The 27,903-nt window shown below is 40.7% G+C and overlaps 1 protein-coding gene across 13 annotated transcripts in view; it reads left to right on the forward strand.

The window, feature by feature from the left end:
* The window catches only part of SPIDR (scaffold protein involved in DNA repair), a 383,959-nt gene that overhangs the window by 143,332 nt on the left and 212,724 nt on the right, over window positions 1-27,903 (forward strand). For all 13 annotated transcript variants that reach the window (XM_033842931.2, XM_073794376.1, XM_033842935.2 and 10 more), the window contains exon 8: window positions 14,925-15,138. In XM_033842931.2, coding sequence (XP_033698822.1) covers window positions 14,925-15,138 — 214 coding nt within the window. The remainder of the gene's footprint in view (window positions 1-14,924; window positions 15,139-27,903) is intronic.

A 27,903-nucleotide genomic window follows, 5' to 3' on the forward strand; every position in this document is an offset into this window, starting at 1 on the left:
ATGACAGGTGGCCTTAATATTTTAACTTGTGTGTATTTGTTTTACTTTGTCTCTTATTTCTTTCATTCAAACTTTTATTAAGCAGCAAATGTGGGTTCATCACTGACAGATCTGACTCTGTCATAATCTTATAATTAATTTTTTCTTGCTTCCTTATTTAAAATTACTATTAAAGATTTATTCTTTAGAAGGAAACAAAACAGTATTTTACACTTGAAGATGTTTTAATAATGTCTATAAAATTTTACTTATTGAAGCACATTTTGGAAAATCAGACAAAAGAAACAAAGCCAAAGGGAATAAGGGTTACTTCGTCAAGCTCTAAAGGAGGGTAATTGCAGTGAGTATTCCTGAAGAATGTTGTATTTATACAGTTTCAAGAAAAATTAAAAGATATCATGTACCATTCCTTATTCTGATGATTATAATAAAATCTTCAGGATAGTGCTCCTGGGTACTTCTAATGCTTTTAGATTTTCTTCACATTATATAATAGTTTGGAAGTCTTAGTAAATACTATAAAATAAGTTGTACAAAAATGTTAACAAAGGTTATCATTGGAAAAGGTGTTGGGACAGGGTTTTAAAAAAATGTTCCTCTTATAAAAGAAGAAATTTGTTAAAATCAAATGTATTATTTTCACAATTAGAGAAGGGAGGAGAATGTGAAATAGAGAGTTCCACCCTGACTTTTCCTCAAGAAGTAGTAAAATTTATACTTTTGTGTCAGGATGTGAAAAGTTCAATAACGAGGCTGATTTTTCCAGTGAGACAGTTTTCACAAGGCAGAGTGTTAGTTGGCCCTTGCCCTCTAGCATAGTTAGCTCTGAGCACTCAGAGGCTTCCATCTCCAAGGCCACAGCGGGTCCCTAGGCACTGTTCCTTCTCTCCCTGCATGAACCTTACGTGGGCATCGCTGTGCCCCTGACACACGGGAAGCTTCTAACCTCCAGTGTAGTGGCGCCCGTGGAGCGGGGCTCACTCGGACTTGCTGGGAATTCGAAGCCAGAAATCTGGCCCCTTGCCTCTTCCTCACTGCTTTGCAGGGGCTCCTCTGAGGCCACGGAGCCCCCTGAAATGGGGTCATGTTCCAGACTCCCCACTTGAGTGGTCAGGAGAGAAAGCAGGAACAGCAGGGCAGCCTTTCCTGTACAGCGACAGCAGTGGAGCAGGAAGAGCCAGGACTTCGTGGAGACGCGCGTGTCTCCTTCCCAGTCACCTAGTTTCTTAATCGCTTTGATGCGGTACTTTCTCATAATGGAAGAGTGTCTTGGGTTAGGAAACGTTAGGCTGATTCTTTCTACCAAAGCAAGTTAGTTGGTAAACTAAGATCCCTCAGTTACTTGAAAAATAATTGTTAAAAAGATATATGATTTAGTCTAAGTCTTCTAATGTTCAGTGTTTAAAGCTAGGACATGAAGCATGTGGTTATCTGTTCATTTAATTTGGCTGACTTTTGTCAATATTTTATGCCTTTTAAATCTTTAGTTTCTGTGGGGACATGGGATTTTTTTTTGACATCTTTATTGGAGTATAATTGCTCCACAATAGTGTGTTAGTTGCTGCTTTAAAACAAAGTGAATCAGCTATACATATACATATGTTCCCATATCTCTTCCCTCTTGCGTCTCCCTCCCTCCCACCCTCCCTATCCCACCCCTCTAGGTGGTCACAAAGCACCGAACTGATCTCCCTGTGCTATGTGGCTGCTTCCCACTAGCTATCTATTTTACGTTTGGTAGTGTATGTAAACGACATGGGATTTTTGACACAATATGACAAGTTTAAAAACAATGCATGTCTGTTTAGATTTATGAAATGAGAATGACATGAAGCGGGTTGTATTTTTTAGTTCAGAGTCTTAGAAAACTCATTTAAAATGTTTTCTTAAACTCCTTGATCTACCTTACTTAACCACCCTTTGCTTCAAGTGAAGGGACACTGCTTGTGACCTACTCAGTGTGGGTCAGCCCCAGGTTGCTGGAGAGGTTTCACGCAGTTCCTTTTCTTAACTTCCCCTTTCCTCTGGGTCAAGGGAGCTGCCTCTGGATTGTCTCCAGCTCCCCTCTGACCAATAAAACCAGAAAGCCAATTAGGGTCTAAGCTTTATTTTCCCCCCTTTTTTTATATCCAGACCCACATTTCGGTACAGCAGTGGTATTTAATATTGTTCTTTGTAGTCATGGGCAGGAGGAATTCACATTAATACTCTTGAGTTATTTAAGTCAGGAAACAAAGTATGATACTAGTTTGCCCACTGTTAGAGATGTGATTTCATGTCCCAAATGACTATAATTTCCAGTGATCATTTTAAGTATAAGTTAACAGAAGAATAAAGAATTCATATGTGAATGAATTTCATAATACCAAGTTATTTCATAATTATGTTAAAAATAATGATGGGACCTGAGGAACAGAGGAAGGGATACTAATACCAAACTCAACTCTCCAGCTAACGTATCTGTCACCCCTTGGCTGCTTCTGCCACATCCATTTTTAATTCTTACGAGTTTTTCTACCTAAAAGTATATAAAATGAGGTTTGGTGATACAGCAGAATTAAATGATGCTTTCAGGTTCCCTCTAAATTTATTTAATCTGTGCTTTCTCCATTTCTTTTTACATGAAAAGAAAAATAGTAATTCTACAGATCGTTTTCTGATAGATCTGAGCTTTAAAAGAATCTTCATTTCTGTTTTCTGTTGTAAATGATCCAAAAATAAGACTGCACAGTTAGCCCATTCTAAATGAATTATACAGTGGGTAAAACGTGGTTCCCGTTGAATTCCACATGTGGTTCAGTGAATCAAAATTCATTCATAGAGTTAAATTGGGACCTCATTAATGACAAAAATTATCTATATGTTCAAAATTCTGGTTTTAACCTTTAGAAGAGTGTTGATATTGGCAAGGCAGGCTTTTCTCTGGCTCGCTCAACCAGTTGTCGTTTTTATTCTCCAGCCTAGTTCAGTATCGCACTGGCCTTTGTCCATGCTGTGAAATCTTGTGTGTGTCATCTTAACCTTTTCACCAGTCTAGTTTTCCACACTCCTTCAGCTCATTTTTACTTTCAAAGGGGTTATAATTTCCACTTGGGACGCTGGTGCCTGAAGGATGGCTGGCGTCAACAGGTGTTCCTCAGACTTCTGTCTTGGCCCTCTTCTCGTCCTGTGTCCCCTTCCTGGGTAATCTGGGGTCTCCATGCCACCTCCGCCAGGACTGCTAGGCGGTCTGGTAAGTCTGTCCTGTGGCCTTTCCTGGCCCAGCCTCAGCACCGCCTGCACCTAAGCGTCCTGCAGACCCAGCAGACTCAACGTGCCCCAGCACCTGCCTGCCCGGGCGCGTGAACTGCGCAGCCTTACATTGGGCTTTCTTGTACATTTTTTCAATCCATCCAGTCCCTAGATGCTAGTGATTCTACCTTAGAACTGCCTCTCAAGTCAGTCTCTCCATTGATCCCATCAACCACTAGTTCAGGCCCCTGTTCCCTTGGGCCTGGATTACTGTGTCAGTCTCCATCTGGTCTCCCTGCCACTGCCCTTTCCTCATTTTCAGACTATCAGAGTCATCTTCCTAAGAGGCAAATCTGATATCACTTGTCTGCTTTAAAAAACTTCCATTGACTGCCTCTTCTGTCAGAGTAAATATCCATCACCGTTAAAGTCTCTGGTGAGCATTCTTGGTCAGGGTCCCAGCCTACCTGACTGGTTATCTCTCACAACCCAACCCCTTGCTGTGCCACCTTGCACCCGTCACAGCGCTACATACCTCCTTCCTGTATCACCTGTGTCTTTCATGACATACACTTGACCACTAGGCCTAGTATACTTTTCTTTGTTTGTAGTTATACTTCTGGTATCCTATTGTATTGTAATTATATAAAGTATAGGTAAATCCTAACTCTGCAAAGTGCTACAAGGAAGTGTAGGGCTGACCTAGCAACCTGAGCCATGCTTGGTGACTCAGGATGTGTTTATGTAGTAAATAAATGGTGTCAGTGGTAAATTTTAAAATTCCACGTGACACCAGAGTGCAGAAATGGTCCCAACTCTGCCGGAAGTGAAGGCCCATGCAGGTCACTTGATCTGTGCCTGTTTCTTTACTGAGAAAATTTGACTTTGTCAACCCTTAGGTGATTTCTACTTTGGGATTCTGTGTTGCTCTTTTACCTGTCCCTGTCCAGTGTTCCTGTGTAAAGTCATTCTCAGAGTGCTTCCCCCTCCGGGTCCCTGAGTGTTTCACTTGTGATTGCACTCTCTGGTCTCTCCCTGCACGCCCTTTGAGAGATGATAACTTTTATGATATCATCTCATTTTCATCCGTGAGTTAATCTCTCTTCTTTTCCCTCTCCTCCCTGTTAGTGTTTGTTACAGTGTCCTTGGGAGGAGATAGCACCCAAGACCAAAATACCTACTTTTGTTTAGTAGTTGTGAATTCACTGTACTCCTCCTGGGACGTGTACTGCTCTGCCTAATTGTAGATTTTGCCTATTTTGACCTAATTTAAATGGACTTAACTGATGAATTAGAAGTTCTTCACTGGAATACCCTTTATTAATAGTTCTTAGAGAGTGAGAGGGGGTTGAGGGTTGATAGTGGAGGAAGTATCAAGAATAACATGGCAGGACTCGCCTGGAGGTGCAGTGGTTAAGAATCCGCCTGGTAACTCAGGGGTCACGGGTTCAAGCCCCGGTCTAGGAAGATCCCACATGCCACAAAGCAACTAAGCCCGTGCGCCACAACTACTGAGCCCGCGTGCCACAGCTGCTGAAGCCTGCACGCCTAGAGCCTGTGCTCCACAGCAAGAGAAGCCACCACAATGAGAAGCCCGTGCATCTCGCAACAAAGAGTAGCCCCTGTTTGCCGCAACTAGAGAAAGCCCGTGCGCAGCAACTAAGACCCAACACAGCCAGAATATAAATAAATAGATAGGTAGATAGATAAATAAATAAATAAAAAAGAATAACATGGCAGTAGGGACACCCTGGATTCTATCAGCACATCAGTAAGTGTATCTACAAGATTTACAGTGTGTTGCCCTGGCAGTGGGTATGCTCTTCTCTACAGATGCACATGCAATTCTGTCCTTCTTCAGGATTGCTTAGAAGAGGGTGGGTATGAGTTCCAAATTCTAGAGGGCTCTACTAACAACCCCCAATTAGTAATTTGCTATTTTGTAATTGGGTTCTTAAAATTTTTCTCATCGCATTTATTTACTTTTCAGCTGATGTTAAATTTATAGAGATATTTAACAGCCATATGACCTTTCTTAAGGTACTTTGGGGTTTTTTGGGGGCTGCGTTGGGTCCTCGTTGCTGCGTGTGGGCTTTCTCTAGTTGCAGTGAGTGGGGGCTACTCTTCATTGTGGTGCACAGGCTTCTCATTGCGGTGGCTTCTTTCATTGCAGAGCACGGGCTCTAGGCGCAGAGGCGTCAGTAGTTGCGGCACATGGGCTCAGTAGTTGCAGTATGCAGGTTCTAGGGAACGTGGGCTTCAGTAGTTGCGGTTCACAAGCTCTAGAGCGCCGGTTCAGTAGTTGTGGCACACGGGCTTAGTTTCTCCGTGGCATGTGGGATCATCCCGGACCAGGGATCGAACTCGTGTCCCCTGCATTGGCAGGCAGATTCTTAACCACTGCGCCACCAGGGAAGTCCCATGTGACCTTTTAAAAGTTGTTTTCAGTGTGATTTTTGGACACCATTTTAATCCTGTTTTCTGAGCCAAAAATATTACCTGCAGTACTATGAAATAAGGTTTTTAAATATGGAAGAGAAGACCTTTCTTTGTACTCAGAGTGGAAGGGGTCAGTTTGCACACTAGGTGGTCCCATACACACCACACCTTGGAAAAAAATTTTTTTTCTTTCTCTGTATAGCACAGGAAACTTTATTTATTTGCATCTTTATTGGGGTATAATTGCTTTACAATGGTGTGTTAGTTTCTGCTGTATAGCAAAGTGAATCAGTTATACGTATACATATATCACCATATCCCCTCTCTCTTGTGTCTCCCTCCCACCCTCCCTATCCCATCCCTCTAGGTGGTCACAAAGCACCGATCTGATCTCCCTGTGCTATGCGGCTGCTTCCCACTAGCTATCTATTTTATATTTACACCTTGGGAAATTTAACGTGTTATAAGCCCCTGTCTCAGCTTGGGCAGCCATAACAAAGTACCACAGACTGGGTGGCTTAAACAGCAGACATTATTGCTTACAGGTCTAGAGGCTGGAATTCTGAGATCAGGGTGCCTGCATGATCTGGTTCTGGTGAGGGCTCTCTTTCTGGCTTGTAGGCAGCTGCCATCTGGCTGTGCGCTCATGCAGAGAGAGAGAGAGAGAGAGAGGAAGAGAGAGAAATCCAGCTCTCTGCTTTCTCTTCTCGTAGGGACACTAATTCTATCGAATCAGTGCCCCTGTCCTTACGAGCTCATTTAACTTTAGTTTCTTCCTTAGAGGCCCCTTCTCTAACTATAGGTAGACTGGGGGGTTGCGGGGGGGGGCTTCAGCATACGAATTTTGAGGGCCAAAACATTCAGTCTATAACATTGTGCCCTTGGCCTTCCATAATTCATGTCCTCTCACATTCAAAATACGTTCATTCTACCCCAGCAGCCCCCAAAGTCTTACTCATTCCAGCATCAACTGTACAGTCCAAAGTTTCATCTAAATATCATCTAAATCAGATATGGGTGAGACTCAGGTCTGATTCATCCTGAGGCAAAATTCCACAACAACTGTGAGCCTGTGAAACCCAAGTTATGTGCTTCCAAATACAATGCTGGGTCAGGTACAGAGTAGACAATCCCGTTCCAAAAAGAAGAAATAGGAAGGAAGAAAGGGGTGATATGTCCCAAGCAAGTCCAAAAACTACCAAGGGAAGTTCTAGTAGATTTTAAGGCTCAAAGACAATGCTCTTTGGTTCCGTGCTCTGGCCTCCAGGTCCACTGGAGGGCAGTGTCGCCCCAGCTCTCTTGGGCCTCACCCAGGGCTCTCTGCAGAGGCGCCACCCCAGGCAGGGAGGGGCGGCCTCGCCCGCCCAAACCCTAGAGGCAGCCCTACCCTTTGAAACCCAGGAGAACATATCAGCCCTGCCCTGGGCCTGTGGCGAGAGTGCCAGCCCTTACGATCTCTGGATTGCCTTTAGGGTCATCCTTCCCTTTTTTGAAGGATGATGCATATTAGCAGAATGGTTCTTTTGCCCTGTTGGAAGTGTAACAGCCTTTCTTCATTTCCTCTGGTTTCTGTCTCCTTCAGTTCAAACTGGCAGTGTTTCTGCTCCTCTAATCACATAATCTCTTTAGTGAGTGATAGTTTAGCTACACCTTTGGCATCCTTTTCCAAACATGCTCTTTCATTTTTTTGCAATATGGACAGGCTGAGAATTTTACAAATCTTCCTTTTTGCAGAACAATTCCTTCTTCAGTCCATCTGTTTTCTTTTGCATTTTATTGTAAGAGGTCAGGAGGACTCAGGCCGTACCTTTAACATTTGCTTAGAAATCTCTTATAACTATCTAATCTCACGACTCACATGTTTCATCATCCATACGACACTAAAAAAAATTCAGTCAAGCTCTTTGCCATTTTATAATAAAAATTGCTGTCTTAGTTTGGGCTGCTGTAATAAAAATACCATAGACTGGGTGACTTAAACAACAGACATTTATTTCTAATAGCTCTGGGGGCTGGGAAGTCCAAATCCAAGGTACCAGCTGATTTGGTTCCTGGTGAGAGCCTCTTCCTAATTTGTAGATGGCTGCCTTCTGCTGTGTCCTCACGTGCTAAGAGAGAGATCCTCTCTCTTGTGTCTCTTCTTATAAGGGCACTAACCCCGTTCATGAGGGCACCACCTTCTTGGCCTAATTATCTCCAAACGGCCCCACCTCCAAACACAGTCAAATTAGGGATTAGGGTCTCAATATATAGATTTGGGGGGGACATAAACATTCAGTCCATAGCAATCACCTTTCCTCCAGTATCCAATAACTTGTTCCTCATTTCCGTTTGATACCTCACCAGAATCACCTTTAACATCCATATTTCTAGCAAGCACCCCAGACTCCTCCAGCCTCTGCCCATTACCCAGTTACAAAGCTCTTTCCACATTTTCAGGTATTTATTACAGCAGCATCCCACTTCATGGTACCAAAATCTGTCTTATTCGGCTTGGGCTGCCATAACAAATTACCATAGATGCGGGGCTTAAACAACAGACATTTATTTTCTCACAGTTCTAGAGGCTGGAAGTTCAAGATTGAGGTGCCACCATGGTCAGTTTCTAGTGAGAGCCCTCTTCCTGGCTTTTAGGTAGCAGCCATCTGGATGTGTGCTCACATGGCCTTTCTTCTGTGCTCAGCAGAGAGATGCAGGGAATCTCTTGGTGTCTCTTCTACTAAGGATACGCACTAATCCTGTCAGGTCAGGGCCCCACCCTGGTGCCCTCCTTCAGCCTTAATTACTTTCTTGGAGGCTCCATCTCCAAATACAGCCACACTGTGGTGACAGGGGTTCAACATGTGGATTTAGCGGGGGCACAGACACTCGGTCCAGAGCACTCCCTCTTCTCTGGTTTTGTATGAACTTTGCTTAGGGATCTGTTGCCTTCCTGGAGCCTTTGTATGCTTTTTCCTTACTTGGATTTCTTAAAAAATGGGACCTTCTGTTGCCCATTCACCCTCTACAGAACAATACAGGCTACCCCTGTAGAGCAAGTCATGGTGACATGCCTGGTGATAGCACTGTGACACTGTGATCCCAGGTGGCTGGTGTGCTCTGCTAAATTCTGTTTGTTCTCCTTGCTAGGGACTCTGATGAACATTACAGTCTCCTGGTTAGTATTATCTAGTCTTTTTTTTTTTTAAGAGTTGGGTTTCGGATTTCTGTTTCATGCTTAGAATTATTGTGGCTTTTGGCAGAGAATATTTTAAACTGGGTGAAAAGGCCAAAAAAAAAAATGTAGAATCAAGAAGTGAAAGCACAATTGTTTACAGTTCAGTAAGCAGTTGTGGTTAAGAAATGTGTCTGTTCATCATTGCCAGATGACTTAAAATTTTATGGGGGAGCATAAATTTTAAACAAAAAAGTGCTTTTACAGGGTAAAGATGTAAATTTCTTCAGAATTTAGTTTTTAGGTATTATAATCTAGACCTCCTGCTTAGAGCTTTATGAATTTTATTGTGAAATTATCTGTGAAATGAATCTCCTGGCAGCTTACAACATTTACTCAGAAACTAAAATTTTGATGTACCAAGCATTAATAATAATATAATAATGCAGTTAATTAGAGAGTCACTAACTGAATACTCACAGGCACATAATATTGCTGGGTGTTTGGGATCATTGGTAAAATTAAGCATAGTTGTAACCTTTCAAAAGAAAAGATAGTATAATTGTGTACAAATAAGTACAATTCAACTTTCAGTGCATAGTAATGAAAAAAAGCAGTGGTACAATACAGTGAATAGAAAAACCATCATTTGGATTTGATTTTGGACTGTATTGTTTATTTTTCTTTTTGGAGCATCACTTGAATTACAGTTTAATTTGCATCCTTTGGGTAAATATCAAAACCAATTGAGGTGAGGGAGGTAGGTCAAAACCATCTTGGTTGGCAGTGAAATCAAGAACAGAAAAATAGTCCCCAAAATTCTTTACATCAGTTTGTATTATTCGAGTTCATTCAGCTCTTATATATTTTATTGGTATTTATCCAAGTACAGCACAGAGTTCATGATTTAATAGACTAAATTATTCATTTCATGTGTTAAAATCTTGGTACAGTGGTACAGTGATGACATAAAGGAGAATGATCAACCCTGCTGAATGGAAAAGCAGAACTGTGGTTAGAGAATTCACCTGGGAGATGGTGGTGAAATGCTTTCTTAAAGTATGGGTATAGAAACAATGTAAAGATACTTGAGTAGAGTTGTGGAATTTGAGGGTAGAGCAGTGAGAAGTAACTGTTAACAAAGGTGTCTCTAAACAGTGGACGGTTGTCTGGATTACTCAGTGGTTGGCGCCTGAAGGATTCAAGAACAGAGGTGGCTGTCGTTAAATTTACATGTACCAGAGGGCCACTCTGGAGGGCCTTGTGTTAGGGCAGAGTAGTCAGGTACCAGACTGCGGAGGTCAGTTAGGGCCAGGCTGTAATAACTAAGAGGTATCTCAGCCTTAATAAATCCAACACTGATATCATGACACCACTGTTACCCCTGTCCCTTGCCCCTAACACACACACACACACACACACACACACACACACACACACACACACACACAGAGAGAGAGAGAGAGAGAGAGAGAGAGAGAGAGAGAGAGAGAGAGAGAGAGAGAAAGAAAGAAACCTGCTCCTCTGTCTGCACAGGAAGCAGGTGTACTTTAAACTCCCCTGATCTCCATCCCTGACCCTTGCTGTGCTGTCTTGCCCTCCTACCCCAATCTGTGTGTGTGTATGTGTGTGTGTACATGATGGGTGAGGACTGAGGAAAAAAGTAATGGTGGGCACCTGTTGATGATTTGGCCTGAAGAAGAGAAAAAGTACCAGTTTCAGAGAATAGTAGGACATATATTTTAAATCACGACGCTTTATGGATTAGCCTGTTAGAATATTTATGAAGATAAAGAGAGTAATCATACAGGGAGGATCCCAAATTACTCTGCAGTCATCGTGTGGATAATGAAGTGGAACAGCTTAAAGTTAGTGCAACAATTATATTATGAAAAGTATTTCATGATAAAAAATTACAGATGTTTCTGTCTCTATAGGAGGATGATTTCAGTATTTCTCCCCCCGTACTAACTTGCTTCACCTGGTACTTTCTTTTATAGTTTTTGTTAATTTCTTGTATAGTATTTTTTGTATAAGTATTCATGAATGTTTTCCTCACAATATATATTAATTCATCAGCATAACCCACTGAGGAGGATTGGAATTAACATGCATATAAATGGACCCTAGCCACCTGTGTATTTCAAATAAGTCATTTAAGCCAGGAATCAAAAATATATTTTATTCTTATATTACTTGCTCAATTCTTTTGTGGCCTCTTGCTCATTTAAAATCAAAGACTTTTTTTTTAGAGAAGTTTCCTGATAAAATAAATCACTCACTCATTCATGCATTCATTCATCAAATGTTAGCCTTTAAGTTAACTATTTGCCATTTTAACTACAGAGTGTTTCATCTGCTCGGCATATGTATGGATAGAAATTACTAGATCCTGTGGTGTATTTCCTCTGTGAATCGTCTGTTCCTGTGTCTTAACCACTTTCGTGCTGTGTTGATATCTGTGCTTTCCATTTGGTCTTCGGGGCACTTCTTCCTCAGCGTTTGGTTTCTGTCAAATTATACTCTTCCTTTTCAGTGTTGAAATCCTGACTGTGCCCAACCAGCGAGAAGCCTCACTTGAGTCCATTTCTCAACCTGGTGTGCTTTTTCTTTTTCTTTTTTTTTAAACATTTAAACAAGTCCGACGTTTGAGCATAATAAAATAGAGAAAAAAAGCATCCTCAGTTTCCTGTCTTTAACTGCCATTTACCCTTGAGACACTTCAAGTATAGGACTTGTGAGAATACTCAGTTTTGAGCATAAAATCTGCCAGTAATCCTCTCTAACCTTAAGAAAGTCATATGAGCAACTAACTTGTTCAGTTTTATTTGTCAAAAAGGGAGATTAATATCTTCCTTACCTATCGCATAGGGTTATTGTGGATCAAGTACCATAATAGATTTGAAAATGCCTTGAAAAGTTGATATTGTGACAGCGACTGATGACAGTGGCAGCCATTATTGTATGGGTGACAGACCAGGCCCTGCACTGTAGGCTTTCCGTTCTCTCTCTCTCAATGTTTGCAGTGTTCTAGACTATAGCTGATACTATCTCCATTTAAAAAGGAGGGTACTTGTAAGTGTAGATAAGGTATTTGAGGATTTCAGAGGGAAGGAATAGTTGCCTCTGGCTGAGATTCGGGAGACACTTCCTTGACAACATGAAACTTTGGCTGAGTCTCACAGCATTTATGGAAAACTTGTCCCACTGTCACAGAATGGCTTTTTTTTTTTTTTTTTTTTTTTTGCGGCACGCAGGCCTCTCACTGTTGTGGCCTCTCCCGTTGCCAAGCACAGGCTCCGGATGCGCAGGCTCAGCGGCCATGGCTTACGGGCCCAGCCGCTCCGCGGCATGTGGGATCTTCCCGGACCGGGGCACGAACCCGTGTCCCCTGCATCGGCAGGTGAACTCTCAACCACTGCGCCACCAGGGAAGCCCCAGAATGGCCTTTTATGTTTCCTCCATCTAACTGCAGAACAGTCTTCTTCGCTTGTAAAACCAGCATCTCTTGTGCTCAGATTGAAAGCTTGCATCGAATGCATAACTTGTCTTGGGTTGTCTCCCTCAGAGGAAGAGGACATTACGCTGCTTACTTTGTGCAGGGAAGGCAGACCACTGGCTTCTCCTCAGGCCTGTGTGGGAGCACATCCTGTGGGAGGGACTTCACGGTGCTTGGTGGAGAAGTGCTGTTCGCAGCCCTGTGTGCATCCAAGATAGCACTCCCAAACCTGTTTAGTCACCAAGCATGCTGTGGTGATGGTCAAATCAGGGTTCATAGTTATTAGATATTGTCAGGAGTTCTCATAAAAATCTTCAAAGAAACTGCAGTCAGTAGCAGTGTGACTCATCATAAATATATAGGTATTTCTGCTGTAATACTATTTATGTGTTTCTGTAGTGTCTTGCCTTTTGTAAAGTCTGTCAGGGTCTATGTGGACTGTAGGGTTGGGGGCAGACCGCTGAAAACCTATATCGCTTTTTAATCAGCCGCACATGCCAGTGATTGGTTACCCAAAGGGAGAACGGTGCTGCCCGGGCACCACTGGCCGCTTGAACTCCAGCAGGACAGTGGGTGCTGGAGAGCACGGGCCATGGGGCTCTGGACAGCGGCCGCTGCTGGTGGCCGAGGATAGTGTTGGGGGTAACCCCTGAGCACAGGTAAAAGTTTTAAAAACTCCTAAAGTATGTCCAGAAATTTGCCTGTGGCTAGTGCAGTCCCTACCACTAGGGCTTTTCCCTTTGCTGCCAGTGAGCTGAACTCTACCCACTGCATTGCTGCCCTGCCCAGGAAAAACGGTGTGCTCACCGCAGTGACCCCCACATATCCTGACTTCTTTTCCTGTTCACCAGCTGAGGTGAGCTGCTTTTAATTAAAAAGACACCTGTCGCGGCAGAGCAGGCTGAGTCTTCACTTCCTAGGCAGCACCGTTCTTTCCAGTGTGTTTTACTCTCCATAGTGACCAGCCCAGCTGAGCCAGCACAGCTTAGGATGTGCTTGGTCACATCCTTGCCCCTTCTGTTTCCTTCTTACCTTGAGAAACAGTCTCACGATAGACACATACTTAGAAATCATAGTTCCAGATAGTGCTCTGGGGAGATGCCATGACCTTGCTTCATACATGAACGCTTGCTGAAGGCACTCAGAGAGAGCAGGGCGTGGAAAACTTGGGGTCCAGGGGAAGATGACTAGAGAAAAGTGAAAGGGAGAAAGAAATGAAAACGAAATTAAACTATATAACTAAGGCGCTGGTACTGTTTAAATGTTAATTTTTATACTCACTGTTAACCAGTTAGCTAAAGTGGTAATGAAAGTCATATTGGTGTCTGTTATTAGCAAGGCACTGTACCGGACACTTCGGTTTTATCTCATTTAATTCATTTATTTTTTTTAACTAAAAAGCGGAGAGTAATAAAAAAAGTGTATTTACTACCTAGAATTAATAACACATATTAATCTTTTATAACAAACAATACGGCAGATAAGTTTGAAATCCCCTGGGTTCCCTTCCTGAGTCACACTCCTCTTTCTCGCGTGATTCAACAGTTACAACGAGTTTTCTGTGTGTCCTGCTAGTCCATATTTATGTACCTGTATGACATATGTACCTGTAACAATATTTTATTCTTTGTGTTCAAGAAAAATAACATTATGGGTGTTAGGCTGTACATACTGTTTACCCCTCTTGTATTTGAGATCTCTCCAAGCTGATATGTACAGATCAGGTCCATTCACATAAGCTTCTGTAGAGTGTCTCTTCCATGAACCCACCACAGTTTACCCATTGGCTATGGACTGATGCTGGGTTTCCTCCTCTTACAAACAACACTGAGATGTGCAGCCTTGTCTAGATCTCCTGGTGCATGTGACAGAGTTCCTGGGTACATCGCTGGGATTTCCAGGTTATAGGCTATGCACACTGTCAACTTTATCTATCTTACTTAATTCTTAAAAATGTTAATCGAGGCAGGTGGCATGATCCCCAGTTTACACATGAGAAAAATGAGGTGTTTAAATGCTGTGTAACTTGGCCAACTTAATTAATAAGAGACCCAGTGATTGAATCCAGATCGAATTCCACCCATTTAAATTTAGAGCCCTAACTCCCATCAGTCCACAGAAATCCTCAACTTTGAACGTCCACGATCGTTAGAATACTTGCAGCCGGCCAGTCATACTGTGTCATTTCAAAGTAGACAATCAGAGCAGGTAATGAGGTGGAGAGGACCCGGTCATACTCCTTCTGTTGTGATTTTTGAAAGGGTTCAAGTTTTGGAGTGAAAACATGCTTTGTGAAGTGATGGATCTGAGTTTCCCGTATGTGCAAGACTGTTTCTTTATGATAGAAAACTGTTTCTTACGTTGCTTAAAATGTACATATTAAATGCAACATGCAGGATATATTGATTTAAAAAAAAGATGTTACCATGAGCATGTTAGAGTCTGTATTTTACTTTTCAAAGTATCAATATATAGACCATTTTCTCCAGGTGAAGAAGGCTATCTGAAAGTGATTCTCTTTTTCATGATAATTTTATTCACACTTGGACCATATGTCTTTTAGACTTCATTTTTGCTTTTGTTCTTTTCTTCACCTTCTAGGTATAAAATCTGGTATATTAACTGTGAAAATTCTAGAGCTTCATGAGGAATGCACCATCCAAGTTGCAATGTGTGAGCAGTTATCGGGGCTGCAGGCTGACAGCTCTTCTCAGGGTGGGGCCCCTGGGACTGGCCTGAGGGTTCTCTTCGCCAAGGAGACTGCACGCTGCCTCCGGGGACTTCCACAAGACATCATCCGCATCTACCCTCCCTGGTGAGTGCAGAGAACTGATCCCCACAGTCCTCAACTGTGAGTTTGTCTCAAAAGACCTTTTTATCAGGAACATTTTTGTCACTTTATTATACAGTAATGCCAGGGGATGGAGCCAGGATTCGACATAGATTTTATGTAACAGAAGCTCTGAACTGTCTCTGATGGCTCGTTTGTATTTCTGGTAGCAAATTTTTGATAATTTGGCGGGGGTGGTGAGGTGGTGAGGGAGAAACAAGCACATCAAGATTCCTGCTTAAGTGGTGTGTTGTTATGAAATCTGGCTGTTTTTGTTTTTATCTTTCTTAGAAATATAATTTTCGTAAGAGTGATTATGTGACAATAGAATAATACACATTAATTTAATACTTCTTTGCTAATTACTTTAGGGGGATAAAAATCACGAATTAAGACATAATAGGGTTTGATCTTCAGGGGCATAAGTGGTCATTAGTGGATCAGAAATTATTTTTGAGGATACCATGTTTGTTTTCTTCTGCATAGGGCATTAATTTTTACCACCAAAAGAAGAGGGAAGGTTTGAGCAGACTTGTTTTAAGGGCTGTTAATTTTATTGACAGTTTTTAAGTTTCATTCATCTGTTAAATTCTTAGGTCTGAATTCAACTTAAAGATATTTAAGTTAAACTTCTTCCCCAGAGGAGGGATCTTTTCATTGTGTCCATAGTGAGTGATCATCAGTCTCTAATTAAATTCTTCCACAGACAGGCTGAGGATATCAGAGGGTAACTTGCATTACTTTATTTTATTTAAATTTCTAATACATTTTTAAATTGAACAATATAATATACAATATAGAATCGTACACAGATTATAAGTATACATTTCATCAAGTAATCACAAAGTGAATACATTTCTGTCCAGTCCAAGAAATAGAATGCAGTCCATACCTGAGACTGCAACACTCTCCCCTTTCCTTCCTCTTCCTCCTGCTCCGGGTGACCATGATCCTGACTTCTGATGCAGTAGACACCTTTGAATGTGGGTTTTGTGCTTCTCAATATATTGTTACCATAATAACTTGTAAAGCTTATAGCTGTTTCCACTGCTGACAGTTTCTCAGCAGTCACGTCAATACCACCGTCAACATTTTCATGACTGCACATTATAATTTCTTTACTCTTTCCATATTCTCAGCATATAGTATATATCCATTCTTTTGCTAACATAAATAACTCTTTAATAGATATTCATATATATGTATTTACATATTTCGGGTTATTTCTCAGAGTAGATTTTAGGAACTATTTTAATGGATTAAAGGATATACCTTTTTTTTTTGCTTTTAATTAATTTTTGTTGGAGTATAGTTGCTTTACAATGTTGTGTTAGTTTCTACTGCACAGCAAAATGAATCAGCTATACATATACATATATCCCCTCTTTTTTGGATTTCCTTCCCATTTAGGTCACCACAGTGCAGTAAGTAGAGTTCCCTGTGCTATATAGTATATTCTCATTAGTTGTCTATTTTATACATAGCATCAGTAGTGTATATGGGTCAATCCCAAAAGGGTATACATTTTGTTGTTGCTGTTACTGCTGTGATTTCTTGATACAGTTAAGTAAACTGTAAACCTCATAGTAGAGTACCTGCTGCTGAATACTCAAACTGAATACTTTCTCTTATATTTATTTACTGTTGACAGCTTCTCTTTTGCAAATTGTTTTTCTTAACTTCTACTCATATATTCATTGGGGCCCGGGGGATATTCTTATCAATTCATATGTCTGTTTTGTATAGTAAAACTTTTCTATTTATACAATTATGTTACTTATGATAACAATTTTGATTTTTCCTTCCTAATACTTATGCTTCTTTACCTGTTTCATGTCTTATTGCATTGGCTAGAACTTCCAAATCAAAACTTTTTCACTACTGTATTCCTAGTGACTAGAATAATGCTTGGCCTATGGTAGACATTCAATAACTATATGATTAATGTTGAGTATTAGATAATCATCAAGATGTTGTCAGTCTTGTTATGTTCCCTGTTTGAATGAGAGGGTGTATCAATGTATTTCATTGATTTGTACATTCGCTAAGAAGCATTTTTTGATGTTTACTTACTGTATAATAAGTCTTGTGCTAAATAATGGGTAAAACAGTATTCAAAATGAATGACAAATCGTCTCTGCCCTTAAGGGACTCACTTTATGGTGGAAGAGAAAGGTAAAATAAACATGTGATAAAGACTCTAGGAAGTATAGTAATAGAGGTCTGTACAAAGGATGTGAGAGCGGTGAAGAGGTAAGCATGACTGATAGGTCGGTAGCGGGGGGAGAGAGAGAGAGAGAGACAGAGAGAGAGAGACAGAGAGAGAGAGAGAGAGAGTGTGTGTGTGTGTGTGTGTGTGTGTATGGAAAGAACCAAAGAAGGGGCTGTGAGGGCATTTGCAGTAGAGGAGGCTGAATTAGCAAAGAACAAGAGGCCAGAGTGGCATGGTGTATGCAGGAATATACATAGTTCATATGGATGAAGGGGAATTCTGCAGCAGGAGTGGCAGCAAGTGAGGATGGAGAACATGTGTACAATGTTAAAGAGCTGGTGTGTTAAATCCTTCCTGCTGTCTAGGAAAGGAAGGATGTGGTCTTACTCACAGTTTGAAATTTGTGCAGGATAACTTAGAAGGAGGCCAGAGTAAAGGCATCCAGGAGACTTTGGGAGTAGCTCAAGTGTGCGGGAAGATGATGACTTGGACTAGGATGGTAAACAGTAGATTCAGTACGTATCTCAGAGTTGGCAGCACCAGGATGTGCTGATGGATTTGATGTGGTTTGTGAAGGAGAGACAAGAAACAAGATTCCTCTGAGTTTCTGGCTTGAGGAAACAAGTGAGTTAGGGCACCATGTAGTAAAATGGGGAGACTTGGGGCAGATTTTGATGGCACAGTCAGCAGTACCTTCTTGACACCAGCAATACCTAAAGCCCTGAGTAAACACAAGAGAGACTGTGGTGCCCAAAGAGAAACTGTCAGCTGGTCTGGTTTTCAGTGTAAGCCATGTGTGGTAACTGCCGAGGTAGAGCCCTCAGGCTTGTTCACAGCTGCTTTTGTTCCTGCTCCATCTTTGCCACCTGGGATTCTGTGAGATGAAGAAATTGCTAGGAGTAAAGCAATGCTGAAGGTGGAAGGTTTGTTTATAGGGTGAGATTATCTTCCTGTTATGACAGCCAGTCTTTTCCCACCAAAATTACAGAGTGTCTTCAGAGGAAATAAATAGAAAATAAATAAATAAATAATAATAAATAAATAAAATTAAAAAAATAATAATAAAATAAAAATAAAATAAATAAAATAAAAATAAATAAAAAATAAAAATAAAAAATAAATAAATAAATAATAAAAAGAAATAAATAGAAAAGGAAATAAATAGAAAACTACTGCAGTGTGAAAATGAAAAAATGAGCACCATGACAGTAATCTGGATAATCTGAAAAACTAGAGGGAGGAAGAGAAGGAAATCTGTCACTCATGCTTACATGAGAAAGAAGGAGAAGCAGGTGTCAGCTCTTGCTCCATGAGGCACTTTTCCATAGGGTCTTCATAGGAATATGACCAGAAGGCCTTGTGCTTAAATAACTTTGGGAAAGGCTGGTTAAATGCGTACTAGTTACTGTATTATAGGAGTGCTCAGAGTATCTAATATGAAAATGTGCATTATGATTCACAGTAGAGGGAAGCAGAAGAAGAGGGGAGCATACAAACAAGTGACCACTGTCTTCCTAGTCTAAGAAGGTGGATCAGGAGGGCAACTAAGGAGAGTGGTGTCTCAGAACATAGAGCAGGGAGTTCCAGGAACCCACACCTCCACCTAAACAGCTGCTGCACAGGCAGGAACCATGTGAAGTATGACTTTAGAATTCTATAGAGTTGAACATTTGTGGTCGAGGGAAGATTTTGGTAAAGAATACAGGGAGGGGGAAGGGTAAGCTGGGACGAAGTGAGAGAGTGGCATGGACATATACAGACTACCAAATGTAAAATAGATAGCTAGTGGGAAGCAGCTGCATAGCACAGGGAGATCAGCTCGGTGCTTTGTGACCACCTAAAGGGGTGGGATAGGGAGGGTGGGAGGGAGGGAGACGCAAGAGGGAGGGGATATGGGGACATATGTGTACATATAGCTGATTCACTTTGTTATAAAGCAGAAACTAACACACCATTGTAAAGCAATTATACTCCAATAAAGGTGTTAAAAAAAATGGGGAATTTCAGCTGCTGGTAGCAGCTACTGTCCCACATCACCCATCTCCACAATCCTGGTGCAGAATGCTAGAGCCAGGGTAGGCAGTATATCAGGGTTTGTACTGATTGCTGAATGAAGCTTTGATCACTGAGGCACTGGCGCAGAGGCTAGTGGACATTTTTCCAGACCCTTCACAGGCTGAAGTGGTTTCCAGGAGAGTTGAAGAGACAGTACATGTCTACCTCCCTGCTGTTTGGAACCAAACATTTAAGTGAATCTTTGTCAGGTCTAGCTGATGACAGAGACAATGAAACAAAAATACCACTTTGCTACACAAGACAAGGAGCACACAACTTACAAAATAGTATGGAAAATTCATAAATGGATGAATCCAGCTCTCAGTAAGTTAAGCTTCAGCAGCCCCTGTGGAATGGAAGAATTAAATTCCCCGAGTTACGCCATAATAATACTGAAATGTCCAATTTTCAACAAAAATTACAAAATATACAGAGAAACAGGGAAGAATTGGTGCATTCACAGGAAAAAAAATTGACATCGCTGAGGAAGCCCAGACATTGGAATTATTAGTCAGGTATGTGAAATCAACTGTCTTAAATATTTCCAGTGAGTTAAAGGTTTACTATATATTAAAAACTAAAGGAAATCAGGAAAATAATGTGTGAGCAAAATGAAAATATAAGTAAAGATAGAAAAATTATAAAAAGCAAAGAGAAATTCTGGAGCTGAAGAGTATTGGGTTGGCCAAAAAGTTTGTTCAGTTTTTTCCATAAGATGGCTCTAGTAGCGCTTAGTTGTCTTTTAACTTCATTCGAAACAATTTTGTTAGACTGTATGGTGATAGCTGTCATATCAGTGCATTTAAAAAAAACCTTACCAAAATTGGTGAGTTTTTGTGTAGCCATTTTAATATTGAAGATGGAGGAAAAAAGCAACATTTTTGGCATATTATGCTTTATCATTTCAAGAAAGGTAAAAACGCAAAAAAAGATTTGTGCAGTGTATGGAGAAGGTGTTGTGACTGATTGAACATGTCAAAGGTGGTTTGCGAAGTTTTGTGTTGGAGATTTCTCTCTGGATGATGCTCCATGGTTGAGTAGACCAGTTGAAGTTGACAGTGATCAAATCAAGAATACATTGTTAAATAAAGTTCTTGGTGAAAATGAAAAAATGTATCTTTTATTTTTACTTAAAAATCAAAGGAACTTTTTGGCCAACCCAAATACAATAACTTAAAATTTAAAACTCACTAGAGAGGTTCTACAACAGATTTAAACAAGTGAAACAAAAGATAAGTGAACTTGAAGATAAGACAATTGAACTTATATAGTCTGAGGAACAAAAAGAAAAATGAAAAGACCCTGAGAGACCTGTGGGATATGTCTTATCAAATAGAGAAACATGTGCATTATAGGAGTACTAGAAGAAGAGAGGAAACATCAGAAAAAGTATTTGAAGAAATAATGGGTGAACCCCCCCCCCGCCCCGACCCACATCTGATGAAAGACATAAATATACATATCCAGGGAGGTAAGTGATCTCCAAACACAATAAAATCAAAGAGATCGACACCAAGACATATTGTAGTGAAATTGTCAAAATCTAAAGACAAAAACTTTTGAAAGCAGAAATATAAAAGGAACTTGTCATGTACAAGGGATCCTCAATAATATTAAGAGCTGATATCTCATTGAAAACTGTGGGGTCATGGATGCGACTAGAGATTATCATACTAAGTAAGGTTAAGTCAGAGAAAGACATACCATATGATATCACTTACATGTGGAATCTAGAATACGGCACAAATGAACCTATTTACAAAACAAGCAAACTCACAGACATAGAGAACAGACTTGTGGTTACCAGGGGGGAGGCAGGGTGGGGGAGGGATGGACTGGGAGTTTGGGGTTAGTAGGTGCAAACTGTTACATACAGAATGGATAAACAGGGTCGTACTTTTTAGCACAGGGAACTGTATTCAATATCCTGTGATAAACCATAATGGAAAAGAACATAAAAAAGAATGTATATATGCGTATAACTGAGTCACTTTGTTGTACAGCAGAAATTAACACAGCATTGTAAGTCAACTAGATTTCAATAAAAAAGTAAGTAAAAAGTCTCATTTTAAATGGCATTTTGTTGATGACTACTAATGCTGAGCCTATGCATACTGTGTTTTTGTATATCATCTTTGAGAATTCCTGGAATAATGCCCACTTATAGGTAATGTATATCATTTTTATGTATTGTTGGAATTAATCTCCTAATATCTAGTTTAGAATTTTTGCATCGTATGCATGAGAGAAATTGGCCTACACTGTCCTTTCTTGTAATGTCCCTATTGGTTTCAAAATTATTAGGGCCTTATAAAATAAATTGGAACATGTTTAAAACAAACAAAAAAAACCCTGTGGGGTCAGAAAGCAGTTGATGACATATTTAAAACCAGAAAGGAAAAAAAAAAAACCAAACCTGTCAACCAAGAATTATCTCTCTGGTAAAACTACCCTTCAAGAATGAAAGAGAAATTAAGACATTTCCAGATATCAATAGCTGAACGGCATTTATTAGCAGTAGACCTACCTTAGGAGAAATACTAAAGGGAGTCCTTCAGGCTGAAACGAAAGGATACTAAACAGCAACTTGAGGACTTCCCTGGTGGTCCAGTGGTTAAGACTTTACCTTCCAATGCAGGGGGTGCGAGTTTGATCCTTGGTCAGAGAGCTACGATCCCACATGCCTCGCAGCCAAAAACCAAAACATAAAACAGAAGCAATATTGTAACAAATTCAGTAAAGACTTAAAAAAATTAAATGGTCCACATCAAAAAAATTCTAAAAAAAAAAAGAGGCAACTTGAACCCAAGAAAAAATGAAGAACATTGGGAAAAGTAACTACAAAGGTAAATATAAAAGGCAATGTTATTGTAATTTTGGTATTGTTTGTAATGTTCTCTTTCTCCTGTATGATTTAAGAGAAATATTCATATACTTTATAAATCTGTGTTAATGAGAATACAAAGTATACAGATGTTCATCTTGGTATTTTCCAAAATAGGTTGTTACACTTAGTAATTGTAATTCTAAGGTAAAAGTTAAGAAAATAACTCAAAAATGTAGACAAAGGGAAGAAATAATTAAAATAGCACAATACCAAAAAAAAAACCCACCTAAGTTAAAAAAAGAAAAGCAGTTATGAAGAAACTGAAGAACAAAAAGTAAAACATATAAGGCATACAGAAAACAATAGCTAAATGGTAGAAATAAAACCTTCCTTATCAGTAATCACATTAAATGTAAAACGATGAAACCGAACTATTAAAAGTTAGAGCCTAGCAGATTGCATTTACAAAAACAAAACAACAACAACAAAAAAACAGGTTTTATCTATGTGCTGTCTACAAGAAACTCGATTTGGATATAGGTCACAAAGTGGTTGAAAGTAAAACAAACAAATATATATCTCATACAAATAGTAACTAAAAGAGAACCTGGGCGGATGTATTATTGTCAGGAAAAATAGATTTTAAATTTAAAAGAAAGGTTATGAGAAATGAAGGATATTATATATTGGTAAAAGATTCAATATAACAATTCTAAACATACATGTACCTAACAAAGGAGCCCCAAAAATATATGAAGCAAAAATTGAAAGAATTGAAAATAGTCAAATCTACAGTAAATAGTTGGAGACTTCAGTATCCCACTTTCAATGATGAACAGAACGAACAGAAGGTCAATAAGGAAACAGAAGACTTGAATGACACAGTAAACCAGTTAGACCTAACAAGTATGTAGAGAGCACTCTTATCTCAAAACAGCAAAATATATATTCTTCTTAACTGTGCATAGAAGGTTCTCCAACTAAACCCAGATGTTAGGCCACAAAAGTTGTTACAGACTGAATTGTGTTCCCTTTAAATTCATATACTGAAGTTCTAACCCCCACTATACCTCACACTGTGACTATACAGCAAGTCCCCTACATATGACACGTTCGTAAGTCCAGTTTGCTCGTAAGTCCAACAAAGTTCGCCTAGGTATCCAAGTAACACAATCTGCTATATAGTACTGTACTTTAATAGGTTTATAATAGTTTTCACACAAATAACACATTAAAAAACGCAAAAAAACACCTTTTTAATCTTACAGTACAGTACCTTAAAAAGTACAGTAGTACAGTACAACAGCTGGCATCCAGGGGCTGGCATCGAGTGAACAGGCAAGAAGAGTTACTGACTGGAGGAGGGAGAGGTGGTGAGAGATGGTAGAGCTGAAGGATCGTCAGCAATAGCAGACGGAGGGCGACCTGCCATTTCATTCACGCCTGACACTGATGGCACAGGTTCTGGTTCCTTGCTGGATTCAATTCTGTCTACCCCATTGAAAAAGCAGTCCAGTGATGTCTGGGGAGTAGCTCTTTTTTTCTCGTCATAGATGATATGGTAGCACTGGATTGCATTCTGAATGGCTGCTGTGATCTTTGTGTACCGTTCTACGTTCGGGTCCTGTGCCTCAAAAACTAACAGTGCCTCCTCAAATAAAGAAAATCCCCTTGCCGTTTCCCGCGTTGCAGATCTCTTCTTAGCACTACCAGCTGCATCACCGCTGCTTTTACTCTTGCTTCCGGACATCCTGGGCTTGAAATAAAGATAGTATACCCTATATAGTACTGTACAGTAAGGTATGCAAAACCACAACCACTTGTAGAGGATGCACCCATATGACAGTGTACACCAGACATGTGAACTAACTTACGTGATTGGACGGACATGCAAATGCACGTTCGCATCTTTGAAAGTTCGCAAACTTGAAGGTTCATATGTAGGGCACTTACTGTACTAATTCCTTGCCCCTCTAGCTCTGTGATGTAGGCTAATTGTAAGTCCAGCCTTCAGGCAGCAGCTGGAAAAGTCAGGATATTAGATATGCAGGGGCAAGCTCTTCGATTGCCATGACCCTCCTTTTCCACAGGTGTGACAGAGCATTCATAGCTATCTCATTGGCTTTTTCAAGGAGACTGTGAAAGTGTCATGTGTAAGCACCCAGAAGGCTGCCAGTACGTAGTAGCAGCTCAAGAAATGGTATCTGAGGTGGAACTGTAATGATTAAGTGGGAAACACCAGTCAGTGGCATCTGAGTTCCCCACTCGTTGCCTTCTCTTTCTCCTCTCTGTTAGGCACCTCACCCCTCACTTATCTTAACTGCCCATCCCTGGACAATCGCCTCTACCCCAGTACTTCTGATTCTTCACGTACCTAAGTCAGCAGTTCACATTTATTTGTTTATGTATTCTGTCTTGTCCAAAATGGATTTTAAGTGGCCTTAAAAGTATAAGGTTTCAATGAATATGGAAATCTACATGCAAGAGAATCAAGCAAGCAGTGGTAAAGGAGGAGACTCACTCAACACTGAGGCTCAAGGCTCTGCATGCAGACTGACCCAGTACACATAAAAAGTACTGCCACGTCTGGCAGTGATCCCTTAGAAAAGTGTTCTTAAAAGGAAAAGGACACAGCTGTAATATAGAAATAAAACTAGAAATTATAGCAAATATAATAACCAGTTGAGTGGGGATTCTTTCTCTTAACATCTGTTTGTGCAAGCTGCCAGCGTAAGAGCTTAGCGCTATTCAGTGAGATTGTGGATTGTATAGTGTTTATCGGCTCTCTTATCTTGGGAATGTTTTGAGCATCTGTGAGCATAGTACCTAAATGAGTGAAATGGAGATAAAGATACCTCAAGGGGTATGTTAAACTTAATGAAACAGTGTGTCTGTTACTAGTGTCAGTAGGGTAGTCGCTCAGTGAATTTTAGCTATTTATTCACATTAATTGCTAGAGCTTTCTACAACACAGATGATTTTTTAAAAATCTGTTAGTGATATACTTAATGCAGGAGTACTTTTTAGGATATCTAGAGGAAAGCATAAAAGAGGAATAATTTTAAGCTAATCCTTGTTTGGCTGTCTCTTGATAAGTATTAGGTCGCAATGAGTTTAAAGTTATGCTGCTGACATATTTTCATTCTTTGTTTCATTCAGCAGATATTTTTAGAGTGGCCAGTGCTGGGGGTACAATCATGTCAGTACCATAACGGAGTTGCCACTGCAGTAGCGGTGACAGTCCTGTAAGCAGCCAGCCACAGCGTGGTGGGTGGGAGAATGTGCAGAGTCACAATCAGGAGCTCAGGAAGGCAGAGGGAGCCCTGAGACAGGCAGCCTCAGGACGGTAGAGCTGCGCAGAGGTCTGAAGCGTGAGCAGGAGGGTCCATCTAACTAGGATTGGGGGCAGTAACTCGCTCGAGGAGCCTGTGGAGGAGGCTGATTGTAGAGAGGAAGGGGTGTGGCGGTGGATGAAGCTAGCAGCATCTGGGCCCTGAAGGGCTTGTACTGCGTGCCAGGTACAGACTTAGTCTGGAAATTAAAGGAGGTAGCAGAGCACTTAATTAGGTCTGCATTTAGAAAATTCACCGGAAATACTGTGAAGAATTAGTTGGAGCAGGGGTGGGGCACTGTGCCTACTGACATGCACACTTCTGAGGAGGTTCTTGCAGTGAGAAGGTGAAGGGCAGTGAAAGGGCTAGCCAGTCCAGACAGCAGCCATGAGGAGAAGCAACTGGGCCCTGAGAGTACCAGGAGGATGAGTGGAGGGGAGACAACTCTCTTAGCCTGAAAATTTGGGTTTTCTAATCTCACAGACGGTAGCACCTGCACAAAGATAGAGAACAGGTGGGACAGACTCAGGATCGTCTCCGTTTCTGGTTAACAGAAATCAGCCAACTGCGTTAAGGTCAGCTGAGCTGAGGTTGATGCAAGTGGGGAGCCTAAGAGAGATGTGCGCCTGAACCGAGTGCCCACTCAGCTCTTCCCCTGCTGCTGTAACAAGTTACCGTAGACCGGGTGGCTAATGAACAACAGAAATACCTATTTCAAGAGTTCTGGGGGCTGGAAGTCCAGGTCAGGGCCTGGCAGATTCAGTGTCTGGTTAGGACTGTTCCCTGGCTCATCGATGGCCATCTTCTCCCTGTATCCTCACACGGCAGAAGGGGCTGGGGAGCTCTCTGGGGTCTCTTTAACAGGGCACTAATCTTATTTATGAGGGGTCCACTCTCATGACCTAATCACCTTTCAAAGATCTCACCTCCATCACTTTGGGCATTAGGAGGCAATGTGTAAATTTGGGAAGGATACAAACATTCAGCCTACAGCGGCACCACAGGCATACCGGCAGCAGAACCACGACTGCCCCAGAAAAGACATTCTGGGTGTACTCTCAACACACAGTCACTGTGGATGAAGTCCTTGAGGTTCTACCTGATAAAGTAGTAACATTTCTGAGTGTTACCAAGCATGTAATCCTCCATTAAAAAAGTGATCACAAAAAATACTCATAAAGTGGGATTGCAGTGTGGCATCAGATGGACCCACCAAGATAAACTCTCTATAAAATGTACAGCTGAATGATTTACCTAAGGTTATCAGCTGTAAACCTGTTGAGTATAGGGAAATATTTACCAAATAAGACAACTTTGGTTTTTCAATAATAGATCTGAAGCCATTTTTAATTAGCAGAGGCAGTAGCTCATCAAGGTCATTCCTAGCTTATGGTAATAAAATAATATGTAATTTGCTTTTGAATAGTTATTTCTATTTATTTTCGTTAGTGCAACATTCATCTCATCCCAAAGTGATATAAAGTCAGTGAGATAAAATCTTTAAAAGGATGTGGAACACAGTTTTGTTTTACGTTGCTAGAATGATCTGATCTGTTAGGAGACTGGTTTCTCCTGGCTTTGATGGCCACGTGGGTACAGCTTCTGTCACTGTGTCATAGACAGGTGTCTTTAATGAGTTCTGCAGCCCATACCACAACTGACTGAGAGGAGGAAAAGCAATGAGAGCTGCAGTTGATGCTCTTGCTGAGATTTCTCCTCCAGGTGGTACAATTCCTGTGCTGAACAGTGACTAGGAAACAGCCTGAAACTGCCTTGCTCTTCCAGAGCAGGAATGTGAGGGGTCTAGGGCAGTTTGTCACGAAGGAATTTGGTACAAATTGTAGCCGGAATTTTTAATAAGCTAATAGAATGTAACATAGGGGAAGTAAGGTTTACCAATTTAAAAAATTGCGCTCAAGAACTGAGCAGCACGTTTATTCCTAGGTATTTTATTCTTTTTGTTGCAATGGTAAATGGGAGTGTTTCCTTAATTTCACTTTCAGATTTTTCATCATTAGTTTGTAGGAATGCAAGAGATTTCTGTGCATTAATTTTATATCCTGCAACTTTACCAAATTCATTGATTAACTCTAGTAGTTTTCTGGTGGCATCTTTAGGATTCTCTATGTATAGTATCATGTCATCTGCAAACAGTGACAGTTTTACTTCTTTTCCAATTTGTATTCCTTTTATTTCTTTTTCTTCTCTGATTGCCGTGGCTAGGACTTCCAAAACGATGTTGAATAATAGTGGTGAGAGTGGACATCCTTTTCTTGTTCCTGATCTTAGAGGAAATGCTTTCAGTTTTTCACCATTGAGAATGA

This window comes from Tursiops truncatus, chromosome 17, assembly GCF_011762595.2.
Source record: "Tursiops truncatus isolate mTurTru1 chromosome 17, mTurTru1.mat.Y, whole genome shotgun sequence".
Classification (NCBI taxonomy): domain Eukaryota; kingdom Metazoa; phylum Chordata; class Mammalia; order Artiodactyla; family Delphinidae; genus Tursiops; species Tursiops truncatus.